Source organism: Sminthopsis crassicaudata, chromosome 4, assembly GCF_048593235.1.
Source record: "Sminthopsis crassicaudata isolate SCR6 chromosome 4, ASM4859323v1, whole genome shotgun sequence".
NCBI classification, from domain to species: domain Eukaryota; kingdom Metazoa; phylum Chordata; class Mammalia; order Dasyuromorphia; family Dasyuridae; genus Sminthopsis; species Sminthopsis crassicaudata.
Genome location: NC_133620.1, coordinates 335,180,394 through 335,194,620, shown reverse-complemented (window position 1 = coordinate 335,194,620; position 14,227 = coordinate 335,180,394). Strand labels below are relative to the sequence as shown.

At 40.7% G+C, this 14,227-nt stretch overlaps 1 protein-coding gene across 3 annotated transcripts in view; it reads right to left on the bottom strand.

The window, feature by feature from the left end:
• Positions 1-14,227, bottom strand: part of RAB37 (RAB37, member RAS oncogene family) — an 82,489-nt gene that overhangs the window by 3,676 nt on the left and 64,586 nt on the right. The window contains exons 1-5 of one of the 3 annotated variants that reach the window (XM_074260703.1): positions 5,382-5,790; positions 2,554-2,664; positions 972-1,013; positions 295-361; positions 120-172 (exon numbers count right to left, since the gene is read on the bottom strand). In XM_074260703.1, the coding sequence (XP_074116804.1) occupies positions 120-172; positions 295-361; positions 972-1,013; positions 2,554-2,664; positions 5,382-5,465 (357 nt within the window). In that variant the 5' untranslated portion in view covers positions 5,466-5,790. Of the gene's footprint in view, positions 1-119; positions 173-294; positions 362-971; positions 1,014-2,553; positions 2,665-5,381; positions 5,792-14,080; positions 14,192-14,227 lie in introns of those variants that run through there. The other 2 variants (XM_074260704.1, XM_074260705.1) reach the window with 2 other exon arrangements.

Here is a 14,227-nt window from a genome sequence, read left to right as displayed (position 1 = left end):
TTCAGTTTATTTGCTAATAAAACACTGAAGAGTGGCCATGTGTCCTGACTCATCAGCTCAGGTGCTTTTAGAAAGTGAATCATGGTGGGGAGAGAGTCACAGAAAGAGAGGGGACCTACCCGGATATTGTCGAAGGAAGATCTGTTGGTGATATCATAGAGCAGGAGTAGGGCTGGAAAAGGAGAAAAAGCACAGTGGAAATTTGGGGGCTCTGCTATTGATGGAGGGAGGATAAAGGAAAAACAGGGGAAGGGTAATGAGTACAGAGCCTCTGGGGAGAGAGTACAGGCTTACCTTGGGCATCCCGGTAATAGGCATGGGTGACACTTCGGAAGCGTTCTTGCCCTGCTGTGTCCCAAATCTAAGAGAAAACAGAAAATCAGTAAAGCAAGGAGAAGAGAACCAGCCTTTCTGGAGAAAATAAAATCCTTTGAAGTAAATGAGATAAAGGAAAGGGTGACTCGAGACCCCTTTGCATTGTGCAATGTGCAAAATGGAGTTTTCCTAAAGTGGGGCATGGGTCTGGCATCCTTGGAGGGACCCTGTCCTTTCTTAGTATGAAGGAGGAAAACATTGGTCCAGAGTCCTTGGGACACTGACTGCCTCATGATCTGATCTCCTAAAATTTTCCAGGCTCTTTCTTCAGAGATCATCTCACTTTAACCTCAAATAGTAAGTGGGGAAGAGTTGCTTCTAAAGTGAAAAGGTGACCGGACATGGAAGCTTCTAAAATATTTATTCAAAAGCCTTTCATTGAAAGAAATCTATAATAGAGACCAGGGAGCTTGAAAACTGTTATTTCTATAGACAAGGGCAACTTCCTCCCTTTCTAGGGCCCCACAGGAAGTTACCCCAAACAGAACTAACCACAACCCTTGACAGGCCTCCTGTGGCTAAATTCTATCAGCATAGGCAGCCTGATCAAAATTCACCCTGTTCTCCCCATCCCCCAACCCGGTCCCTCTTCTTACCTGTAGTTTCACTTTTGTGCCATCCACAGTCACCACCTTGTTCTAGAAAAGAAGTAAATAATAAGGGTGGAGGGAAACTGGGGATGTTTGGGGTACTTAATTTCCTCATATTTTAGCATACTATTCTTAGAGGGATCTCATACTCTGATCCTCTTCAGAGAGATTGGAGATTTGGAAAAACTTAGTATCCCTTCTGGCCAAACCCACCCACTGAGGTAGGAGGGAGTCCAGGAGTAGAAAGGTTAAGACTCTCAGCTATCCCTATTCCAATCATCCATCTATCTATCTATCTATCTATATAGTTGAAAGACTGAGCCCAAATATTTGATGAGAGCCAGGAGTCCCATTATCCTTTCTCTACTCTGTTTCTGCCACTCCAGTGGTTTTGTCACAGTGCCTTGCATATAGTAGTATTTTAGTAAATGTTTATTGATATCACCATAAGTGTCTTCTAGAGCAAGGAGTGGAGAAGGCCTGGTCCTTGAAAGGCCTGTGAAATAATTTGGTCCAGCCCTGCCAAAGCAACCACAGAAGAAAACAACCTCCCACTACTTGAGTTCCTTAATTTAATACTTTTGTAAGTCCCTCGAATGATAATATAAATGTCCAATTGACCCTTGGAAGAATAAAAAGGTTCCCCACCCCTGTTGTAGAGACATAGTCCCAAAGGTTCAGCCTGTGGACTTTGATATGAAACTACCACTTGCTGGCTGAGCCAGTCATCTGAACACCTGAGCAAGGTATTTAATTAAGGAGGAGGAGACAAAGTTACTGCAATGGAGCAGTTACCTTGCTCCAGCTATCAGTCACCCTCATTTTCCATGACTGCAGATCTCCAATAATTCCTTCCTTCTAATTAGACTCTCAGTCCTGTATGCTTACATAGCAGAGTGGTTTGAGGTCTGAGTACAACAGTCCAACCATCTCATATTTCTGGGCTGGGCAAATACAAATGCTGATTTCTCCTAATCCTGATAAGTCACTTCCGAGATTGATGGCAAGATTGTTGAACCAAGAGAGGAAGTCTTAGAAGTTCCCTTGGACCCTTTCTACAGAAGTAGAACCCAGAGAAATTATGGATCATGTAGTATTCATTATCTTTTCCACATCCAGTCCTATTAGACTATAAATTCAATGTGGTTAGAGACTTTGTCTGTTCTTTATCCTAATGCCTAGTACAAAGATTTGTATATTGCATAAATAGTTTAGTTAAAAAAAAAAAAAAGAAGAATTGATTAGTTGAAACTGGGAAGCATTCTACCCAGAAGCTAATGAGAAAGATAAAGCAGAGAAAATAGCATTTTAATTAAAGGGAGAGGAAAAGAATCAGTTTTCTCTTTACAGTCATTAACAGGTAAATGTTATGATCATTATTCCCAGATTTCCCTGTTTGGGATAAAACTGAGGGATTGTATCCTTAAGTCTACTTAATAGAAAGAGCATAAGAATTGGAATACAAAGATCTATTGGACAAACCTGAAAGAGACAGGGATAGAAGGAAGGACAATGACCCCCCCCCCCCCTGGCCATGAGTTGTAGTCCCAAGACCCCACCTGTCTGGAGGAGCCCACAGCCACCTCACCCGGAAGTCTATGCCGACAGTGGCTATGAAGGTCTTGGACAGGAAAGCCCCGTCTTTGAAATGGATCAGGAAACAGGTTTTCCCAACGCCTGAGTCTCCCAACAGCATTACCTAGGAGATGGGGCAGAGTTGGGTGAATAGGATTAGGCAGGACAAAAGAGCTAGTAGAAGAAGGGGAGGGAATATACCAGTAGGTGCCTGCAAGTAGTAGGTGCTTATTAATTTCTTCATTATTTCTTCACTGATAATGAGAGAATTTGGCAGAAAGACTGTAGAGATACAGAAGAAAAGGATTTTGCTAAATTCCAGAAAGCAGAGTGAAATATAGGAGACATAAATTAGAGAGGGGAAGGCAAATTTGATCTTAATTTCATGAAAAACTTTCTAATTACAACTGACAGTTTTAGAAAGAAAATTCTTATCATTGGAGGTATTCAAAAAGAGCCTGGAGGACCATTTGCCAGATGGAGAGTAGTAGAAATTCTTGTGGCAGGAGGAGCTTTGTTGGCTTCTCCCTAGGCTCATCCTACATGCCTTTCTAATCAGCACTTGGGAGATAGTTATTTTCTATAACCATTCCTCTCAATCTGTCTTGAACTCTTACTTCCTGAATTGAGAATGAGTGGGGAGGACACACAAGACATGGTGTGGTAGGAAGAACCCTGAACCTGGGTCCTACTATTGACTCTGACACTGAATAACTGTGGGACTTGGGGCAAGGTGTATGACTTCCCTAAAGCATGTTTCCTCACCTGTAAAATAAGGACACTGGAGTAAATGCTTTTCCAGTGCAAATATTCTGAATCTACACAAGCTGATAGAGAGCTAATAATCTGGTCGAGCAGTTTACCTCTGGGATGGAAGGAAAGCATAGATAAGGAATGTACTCTAGCTACCTGTTTCTAGTCTCTCTGGCTTCTGGAATTCCTAACTCCAGGTTTGGGAATAGAGGAACGGTATTTACCTGTGTTTTATATGTCATATTAGTTACACTCCCACTGGGGCAAATTCCACTAAATACAAACATAAACAGGCCACTCAGCATCTCCACCTACTAGGCAAACGGGTGAACAAGGGACCTATGCTGTGTTATCAACAACTTAGATGCTGGAGCTCAGTTATTTTCCAGGACATTGGGCATCAGTATTTCTCTTCCCCTGCCCTCATCCAATTAAGCTTTTGATTCAACAGGCATACATTAAGACCCCTATCTATGTGTAAGTCATTGGGAAGCCCATTTCCCACCATAGTAGGCACTGAGACTTTGAGAGGGCAAGTTGAATGTTTTCTTTCTAAATGACCCAAGCCATGACCTCAGGACCCCATATACATCTGCTCCTGATGAATGGAATGTTTTCTGAGGTGGTGCTTTGGGATGGGAGGATGAAAATCAAGGCAGTTTTCTTGGAGGGGAAGCAAGGTTCTTTTCCAAGATTACACAAAAGGAATGGTAATGTCCAAATAAATACCACATCCTCCAAAGGGTCTATAACAAAGCAAGACTAGGATTTAACACACTGACCCTTTCAAGTACACTAAAATTCAGTTAAAATGACATTCTTGCTATTTTTTACACACTAAACTCCATACTTTGTTTTGTACTGCCTGTTTTACTGGCTGAGAATGCCTTGGAATCACTCAACTCAAGCCCCACCTCCTATAATAAACCTTTCCTGATTCCTCTTCCACCTGCTTCAGCTCTTCCTCCCTAATTATCTGGCATTGATTACTTGTAGATCATATATGTACATTTTCTTCCTCCTCCTCCCCCAATGTAAGTTCACTAAGGCTGAGGGCGATTTATTTTGGTTCCCTAACAAAATATTAGGCAGATTGCTGGAGCTTAATTAAAAATCTGCTAATTGATAGACTGAGTGGGAGGATCCATTCTTCCATTATTTTTTTTCGGAATACCTGGGAATAACTGAACTCTTCCAGTAGACTAAGAAGATGAAATGAAATTAAAAGTCGTTTTAGGTTTGATTTCGGAGAAAATGTGGGTCTAATTAGCCCAGGTATAATTTTTGAAGTCTATTCTGATGAATTAGAGAAAGGAAGAGGAAAAGGCTCAAGGTCTGTGACGAAAGGGGAAAAGCACACTACTTGACTCTACTTTAGGATATTTTAAACTTCCGGAGCTCTTGGGAAAGGATGAATGAGGTGGATCTGAGCAATGGATCTTGAGACAATCTCTTGGGTTCAGAAACTAGCCGTGGCGCTCAGTACCGAGACGCAGGAAGCTGTTTCCACTTGCTGGGTCGAGTTCCTCGTTTGTAGAATGATGGTCATACTAGATAATGCTTGGAAGTCTTTTGCCCCTCCGGGTCCCAAGTACCGAACAGCTCCTAGCCCCTGTGGGCGGGGCACACTTCTCCCAAACTGTTTCCTCTCCCCTCTCCTCCCCGCCCTTGTAACTCCGGCTGCTTCTAGGAGCGGGGGCTCCCACTGGGGATACTTTTGGTCCCCGCGAGTTTTCCAGGAAGGAGCGCCAGCTCCACCGTATTCCAGCTGGGACAAAGAATTGGGGGAGAGGAGCAGGAAGGAGGGATGCTTAGCCTGGATCCCACCCTCCATCACATTCATTCGCCCTGTGGAACAAACAAAGCTGGCAAAGAAGTTTGAGAGGTCCCGGGAGCAGTTTCACCAATAACGAGTGGACTACCTTAAGCTCCAAGAAGAACTAGGATGCCTCGAGAGAGATGGGGCTGGGAGCTGAGCCCGGATTGGCTCAGTTCAGGTGGGCGAGAGAACGCGAGGGGGAGGGTACAGGGAAGGGGCAGAGCCTTGCCCTGGGGTTCTGGACGTGAGAGCGCGCAGGGCGCACTGACCTTGCCCGCGAGATCGTAGCTCGGACTGCTGGGCGAGAAGAGCTGCGGGAGCCCGCTTTCCCGCGTAACCGTGGGACTCCTCATGTCTCTGGCCGAGAGGCTGTCCCAGAATGTCAGACTACCTGCCCCTCCCGAGCTCTGCTCTCGCTTTCTTCTGCTGCTCCGAGCCACACTGTGGACCGCTGCTCCTCTCCGGGCTGGCCCCTAGTGGGACACCTCCCGCGGCCACCCCCGCTTCCCCGGGGCAGTTCCCCGCTCTTCGTCCATTCCCCCAGAGGGGAGGGACTAGGGGAGGCAAGGGCAGGGAGGGGCGAGCCGGGGGAGGCCTCCCGAGGCTGGTCCTGCCTCTCGGGGACAACTGAGGCAGTCTCAAGCCAGGACTGCCCATTCAGGCTCGAGCCTCGGAACCAACCCTTCGAGGGAAGAATGAGGTTAAGTTTCCATCAGTTGCAGAGAAATGTTCACTTTCACACATCAGCCGTCTAGTTCCGCTCTTCACCGCCGCCACGGGGTGCAGGGCTAGCAGGCTAGCACAGGCGGGTGCAGGCCGGGCCGGGCCCGGGCGGGGTCTCATCCTGTAACTGCTCTGTGATGTCAGCCGTGGAACTACTGGACAAAGTCACTTTGCGCTCCAGTTCGGGGTCCCGGTGGTTTTGTTTGTTTACTTACTATGTTTCTGCTAATTTCACACTCAAGTTTCGTAGAATGAAATTGCATATTCAATTAGGGCTGAAACTATGGCGACGTCACTCACCACCTGCCCACCCTCGCCCCCAGCTTTCTCCTAAAAAGCTCAGCTCCCCCAAAGCTACATTTACAGAGCTTGCATGCTTTACCATTTTTTTGGGGGGGATTCTTTGACAATCCGGTGAAACCCATGGATCCCTTCTCAGAGGGATGTTTTTCAATGCATAAAGTACGTAGGATTACAAAGGAAATCAGTAATATTGAGATAGTTACTTACAAGAAAAATGTCAAAATTCACACCAGTTTAAGAAACCCTGCTTGACTGAAGGGGGAGAGTACTTAATCTGTATCATAAGAGGTCTTCAGGCAGGCAGTGAGGATTATCACTTAAAAATTGCACAGGAAATCCTTATTAAGCTATGGGTTGAACTAGAAAGAACATCGTGGAGAGGGCTCAGGTATGCAGAGAGGAAGACATCTTCCTGAGTTCATATCTGATCTCAAACATTTACTAGCTTTGTGATTCTAGGCAATTCACTAACTGCCTGCACCTCATCTGAAAAATGAGCTAGAGAAGAAAATGTCAAACTTCTCCACACTCCCTCCGCCCCCCCCCCCCAAACCCCAAACGGGGTCAGGAGGAGTCGGACACACTGGAGAAATGACTGAATAAAAAAGGACAAGCCCTGGATGCTCCTTCCCACTCTCAGTTCTCTGCCCAGGATCTCCGGCTCTTACAGTTTTCATACTCTACAAGGTCCTGTGGAACTGATTTTCCAGAACCTGGACATACAAGTAGCTGCATGAGAATGTAGCCCTGTATGCCATACAGTTCTTAGAGCTTAATGCTTCCCCTAGGCAAGAATTATTGAGAAGAAATTCCTGTGCTAGGTGGTGCAGTGGAGAGAGCACCAGCTGGCATCTGGAGTCAGCAGGTCCCAAGTTCAAATCCAGCCTCAGAAACACGCTGGCTGTGTGAACTTGGTCAAGTCACTTAACTTACCTGAATCTTCTTGGTAACATCTTGTTAGGATTACTAGGTGAGAACTCAGGTTGTCTGGACAATTACAAGGTGAGAACTCAGGTTGACCTGACAGTTCTCTGGCTCAGACTTGTAAAGGGATTTTACACCTTAGGAATCCTAGAAGGAGCAAGCTCATTGGTTGAAGTGGTTCTTCCCAGAAGCCCTTGCATTATCCCACACCCATTCTCTGGGAGGATAAAAGAGGCAACATTGGGCCTGGACAAGCATTCTGGGGAAGGACAAGGGCTGGAGGACAGCATTCCTGGAAGAGGAGAAGTCTCTGCATTACATCAGGCCTGACGGGGCTCTCTGCAGGAAGGGAAGTCACTTCTCTGGACAAGAGTTAACAGCAACTGCCTGGAGACAACGGTTCGTTACAGGAAGAAGAATCTGTCTGAGAGATTTGAGTAGACACAGCAGATCTCTTCCCAGAGAGCGATCCGGCAGCTTCTGGAGACGACAGCTCGCTACAACATCTGAAGAGAGTATTGGGAGAATCCTACTGCCTGGAGTGATATAGGATGTGTGTGTCTGGGAGGGGAAGGGGATAGGATCATAGATTTGGAGCTGAAAGGAGCCCTAGCGGTAATTTAGTTCAGCCCTCTCATTGTTTTTTTTTTTTGTTTGTTTGTTTGTTTTTTAATTAAAGCTTTTTATTTACAAAGCATATGCATGGGTAATTTTTTCCAACATTTACCCTTGCAAAACCTTTTGTCCAATTTTCCCCTTCTTCCCCCCACCCCTCCTCTAGTTGGTAGATAGTCCAATACATGTTAAATATGTTAAAATAAACATTAAATCCAATATATGTATACATATTTATACAATTATCTTGCTGCACAAGAAAAATCAGATCAGAAGGAAAAAAAAGAAAAACTGAGAAAGAAAACAAAATGCAAGCAAATAATAACTTAATGAGAATGCTATGTTGTGTTCCTCTCTGGGTGTAGATGCTTTCTTCATTACTGTACAAATGGAACTGCCAACCCTCTCATTTTACAGATGAAGAGAGGAAGAAACTGTGCTCTAGAGAAGGAAATTGGCTTGCCCAGGAGCTGATAGAGCTTAGATTCTCTGACTATGAACCCAATGGAGAAAAATCAACTGTACTAGATGTCTCATGTATCAAGAAAATTTTTGTTGTTGTCAATCATGCCTGACCTCAATTGGAGTCACAAAAATAGCCAGGAGGCAAATTAGTCTCGAAGTTCACTCTCTTTTCTATTTTATTTCAGTGGTCTCCTCTCTGGACCCATCCCCTAAGTAAACTTTAGATTGGTTAATCCCTTCTGGAACCTCTCCTCCTTTCCATCTTCCCTTTAAAAAATTTTATTACTAATAGCTTTCCTCTGATAGAAGGTAATAAGCTCCTACAGAGTTGGCATCCCCCTGACACCTAACAAAATGTGGTATCTAATTAATCTAAAGAGCTGTGCAGCTCTGAGAAAGTAGAAGTAGGGCCTAGGGTTAGTTGCCTTAAGGCAAATCATAGAATAAATACTCCTTTAATTTAATTTGATTTTCAGCATTTGTATGGAGGCAAATTTATGTTACTGTATTTGTATGCTATAACTTTTAGAGATTGTCTTCCCCTGGAAAGAGGTAGAGTTTGTTTGATTACATCCTACTTGTCTTGACAAAGATCCTGGAGTGGTTTAGTATCCTTCTGCTGCTAATTTTACAGATAAGGAAACTGAGGGAAACAAAATTATTTAGTTTACTCAGGGTCACATAGCTAGTAAATGTCTGAGGCTCGATTTTGAGGAAAAAGGAATTTACCACATAGTGATTCTGAATGCTTTAAACTGAAAGGATTATATAAGTACTTGAGGCAAATTGGGTTCATTGGAGAAGGAAGCCTTTTGACAATTTACTAAAGTGAAAATCTTTTTTATTTCTTTCACAGTGAAATAAAGGCTAACCTTGAAAGCTGAGGGCATTTTCTTCTCTTTTTATTGCCAAATTCTGATATTCCTCAGGGGAAATCCATTCTGGAGGTAAAAATTGATAGAGACATGCCTGTGGGAGATAACTTAGGCAAAAAAGTGGTACAATAGACAGACCACTGGACCTTGTGTTAAGACTTGAATTCAAATGTGGCTTCAGATACTCACTAGCTAGGTGATCTTGATCACACTGTCTTCCTCAGTTTTCTAATCTGTAAAATGGAGATAATAGCTAGCTCCCTGCATTGTTGTGAGGGTATAATGAGATATATTTTGCAAGGCATTATAGAAATGCTAGCTATTATTATTCTTATTATCATCATCAAATCTATCACACTCCTGAGTGGAACTATAGAAAGCTAAACTTATTACACTCAAAGATTGCAAGTCCCTTACTTTCATGGTGAATTACCCAGGCCCTGACTACAAACTAGGGCTAATAACATCACCATTGCCATTACTGTCAACTTCATTTAGGTGACATTTTATAGTTTACAAAATGATTGCCTCACAACTCTATGAGGTGGATACTGTGTTATTCCTACTTGCTAGATGAGGAAACAAGATCAGAAAGGGATCATAAGTCATCCATGGCCACATAACTAGGAAGATGGGACTCAATCTAAATCCAATATTCTTACCACTGTACCATATTGTCCTTCCATTAACTATAGAATGTTTGGAACAGCTGGACAGAAACCTAGCCAACTAGAAAGCATTGGGAATATTCATGTCAGAGCTTTGGTACACACATTGGCCAATATTGATCTTTTGATTTGCCTCCCATGCAATCACTTGAAGTAATTGCCTTTCACACATCTTCAATCCCAAATTTGCCCCCAGCCTGGGGTCTCTTAGAGCTTCCTACTAAAACAAGAGAAAAACACCACTCTGTGACATTGCCAGCTTTATGTGACTGTTCAGACTGGGGCTTTAGGATTCACTGATGGGCATTTTGGGACACCCAGCTCTTTGTCTTGGAACTGTCCCAAAGAAACTTGCTTTTGGCCTGAAGACTTCCATCTTTTGATACTTTCTAAAATTACCAGATCATTGAATTGTAATTTGAGGAACTCTGTTTTCAGCATCAGGTTTGGATCCTTGGGTTCAGAATTCTATTGTTTTTCAATCTCAGCTTATTTGAGTCTCTTCTTTTAACACTATCTTTTCATTCATTTTTATGTATCTTATTTTATATATACTATTTATATTTATACTTACCATCATTTAATGCCTGGTTCCTAAAATTCACTTCCCTGTTTCTCCCTTCCTTCTTTTCCATTTCACAAGAGAAATACATAAAGGTTTGTTTATAGGGAAATAAGAACATATAAATTCAGATAAGGTAATTAAAAATTAATATGAAATAAATCTATAGAAATAGAAAGCTAGAAACAAAGTACAGACCCATTGACTGAATAATGGTTAATCAAACTGCAATGTTTGAATACAATGAGGTAAGAAACATGGCTGTGAGGTAAAAAACAGTGACTATAAAAAATTTAGAGAATCCTATGAAAACATGTAAAATGATGCTAAGTAAGCAGAACCAGAAAAATAATCTATACAATGATTAAAATAATGTAAATGGAAAATTTTTTTAAAAACCATCAAATTTAATTCTCTGTAATTATGACCAAGCTTGTTCCCAAAGAAGAAACAAGAAGACTGAGTGTGAAATTAAAAAAAATTAAATCTAATTAGTCCTAGAATTGGTGACCCTCAAACTTGTTAATTATTTTACCTAGCTACAATGACGCAGTTCTGGCTTGACATATAATAATTTTCTCTATGACTTTATAGTCTCTATTCCTTCATGTCATCAAGACAAAAGAATATCTTTGATTCCAGAACCCTTTTGATTCCCAGCTTGGAAATGACCCATCCTATACTCCAATCTTAGAGCATTAGTTAATTTTTGAATCCTTAGTCATTTGGTAAACCTTTGATAATATGGTGGACCCTGTCCATCATTCAAATTCCTATAAGATAGAGAGAGGATTTTGGAAAGATTGCAGAGTAGATCATGAAACTTTACACTCTCCTAATTTCCTCCACTAAAAAAAGACAGAATATTGCCTTAGAGTAGCAGTTGTCCTCCTAAGATAATTTGAGAAGACTCTAGGAAAGACTCTACCTCCAGGGACAGAGGTTTTGCCTTAATTAAGTGCAAACACCTCTACCTTGATTTTGTAGAATCAAACAACAAGCTCTGGGAGCAACTGAATTGAGAGGCAGTCTCAGCCTTAGAAACTTTCATCTCACAGATAGTGATATGATTGAGCAGAAAAAAAATGAAGAATTTTTCACTGTTAAGGGACTCCAGGTACACTTGTGCTGACTAGACGCATTGCTGGCCTGTAGCTGCAGGGAGGAATTAACATACAGCTGGTGAGTATAGTAGCAAGGGACAGGGATTCTGTTGGCTGTAGGCATTTGCAAGAGAGCAAAGTCCCTGGTTTCAGTTCTGGGGCAGAGAGGACAGCTGTAGTTTGCAGCCATCAGAGAGATTATAGAGAGCAAAAACATTTGAGGGACAGTGTGGTTAGGGGCCTACTAGTGACTTAGATGTGAAGGGAAGAGCTCAAGATTTGGCCCCGAGAAAAGAATAGTAAGAACATAAAAGTAAGAATGACCTGAGGCTTAGGGAATCATTTCACATACCTTAGGACTGATTCTACTAATAGCCGCTAAAAGCAAAATAAAACAATAATTAAAAATGAGTAAACAAAGAAGAAAGAACCAAATCATAGATGGTTATTATGGGGATAGAAAAGATCTGGATTCATATTTAGAGGAAGATAATGAAGCTAAAAAAGCCACTCCTTTTTCAATGAGAAACATCAAATGGTCTCACACACAAAAAGAGTTCTTGAAAAAACTTTAAAAAGACTTTGAAAATCAAATAAGAGAGATCAAGGAAAAAAAGCAGAAAAAAAGAGCAATATAAAAAAATCAAGGGAAATTTTAATAAGAAAGTCAACCAATTAAAAATAGAAAATAAAAAACTTAAGGAATAAAATAATACTTTGAAAACTAGAATTGGATAAAGGGGAAACCAATGATGGTACTAAGAAACCAAGAAATTATAAAACAAAATCAAAAGAATGAAAAAAAAAATAGAAAAGAAAGTGAAACATCTCATCTGAAAAATAACTGATCAGGCAGCTAAATAGCACAATGGATAGAGCACTGACTTTGAATCAGAAGGATCTGAGTTCAAGTTTGACCTTAGACATTTAAACACTTACTAACTGTGTGACTCTGGGCAAGTCACAACCCCAATTACCTCATAAAAACAAAGAAAAAGAAAAACAACAGATTGAAGAGAAATAATATAAGAATAGTAGGTCCACATGAAAATTATGATTAAGAAAAATTTTAATACAGTATTGTAGGAAATTATTAAGGAAAATTGGCCTGAAGTTCTAGAACAAGATGGCAAAACAGAAATAGGAAAAAAAACCCAAAACACTGATTACTAATTGAAAAAGATCCTAGGAGGAAAACTTATAGTAATATCATAGTCAAGATTCAAAGCTTCCAGGTTAAGAAGAAAATATTGGCAGCAAGAAAAAAAGCAATTTAAATATTGCTACAAAAGGATTACACAAAATGTGGCAGCAACTTCATTGAACTGTAGATCAGAAGAACTGGGGTTACAACCAAGGGTAAATTACCCAGCAAAGTTAAATATAATCCTCAATGGAGAAAAAGGACATCTAACAAACTCAAAGATTTTCAGAGTTTTGTGACAAAACACTTAGGACTTAAGGGGAAATTTGACATATAATATCCGGGAGAAATATGTGGTAAATATTAGAGACCAATTATAAGAGACTCAATAAGATCAAATTGTTTACTTTGTATATGTGAAAATATTAGTAGTAATCTTATGATTGTTATCATTATTTGGGTAGTTTGAAAGAAAGGTTTGGGTTGAGCTGAGATGGTGATTCTAAAAAATAACACTAGAAAGAGACAAAAAGAAGTAATTATTTCATACAAATGAGGCATAAAAAGAAAAATTTTATATAGAAGAAGCTAGTAGGAGGGAGAGCATGAAGTGGTGGAGTCTTACTCCTATTGAGAATTACAGAGGCAATTGTAGCCTTCTTTGGAGGGAAAGTTGCAAGGAGAAGGAAAAATAAAGTAAAAAGTACTCAAAAGAGAACAAAAGAAAAACAATAAGGAAGCAAAGAAAAGCTGGACAGCTTTGAAAATAATGTGTAGTATTTATTTTACTGGTTTACTCAAAATGGAAATGTATTGTTTTATATTTACTCTTCTCCCATAGTATGTTGTATACATGGGAACATTGTTTTTTTTTTTTTTTTTTTTTTTTTTTTTTCTCATTTTGTAATTTTTTTAAATGATAAAAATATTCCTTTGGCATTATTGAAGAAATTTCTTGTTCCAATCAAGAAACAATGAAAGAAATATAAAATTAGTACTTCTAGTATTCCTATCATCTCCAAAAAAGATAATCCTTTTTTTTTTCCACCTTGGGAACTGTTTTTGTGACCTTGTAAAACTTGATCCATTCTTATGTCAGTTTTAGAAGCCTGACCATCAGTCTGGTCAATGACTTCTTTTTTTTTTTAATACCACCCTTGAGTTTAAGAGGGAGAATTGAGAATGTGCCAGAAATCACATGTGATCTTTTATTGCCCCTGTGATTCTAGAGAAAAGATCTTTGTTTCTATCCATGAAGAAAAGGGGAAAGAAAAAACTATAAAGGTTTTGTAGAGGTAATATGACTACAAACTACAAGCAATCTTGCTTAGAAGTTGAAAGAGAGGTAAACATTTTATCGGAATAAATTCCCTATTCTATTAACCCCAGTTTGAAAAGCACATACTACCCTGAACAGTCAAATTCTGTAGGGGAATACAGAGACACATTTTAATCCCCTGCCTTCTACGTTCATGGGTCCATGGAAACTCATGTGACCATGCTAAATTCTGACCTTTTAAAATCTCAAACACCAGGTTGAGCTGCTGCCTGAGGTCCTGGAGCATAGCCAGCTAGTGAGTGCTTACTGTGAATCCGATGCCCACGGTGGCTGAGAAGGAGCCTGGGATAAACTTGCCCTGGTCAAACTGAACCAGTAGAGATGTCTTCCCCACACCGCTATCTCCCACCAGGATAGTCTGTAAAGATACAAGGATGAAAAATTAAGAACACTG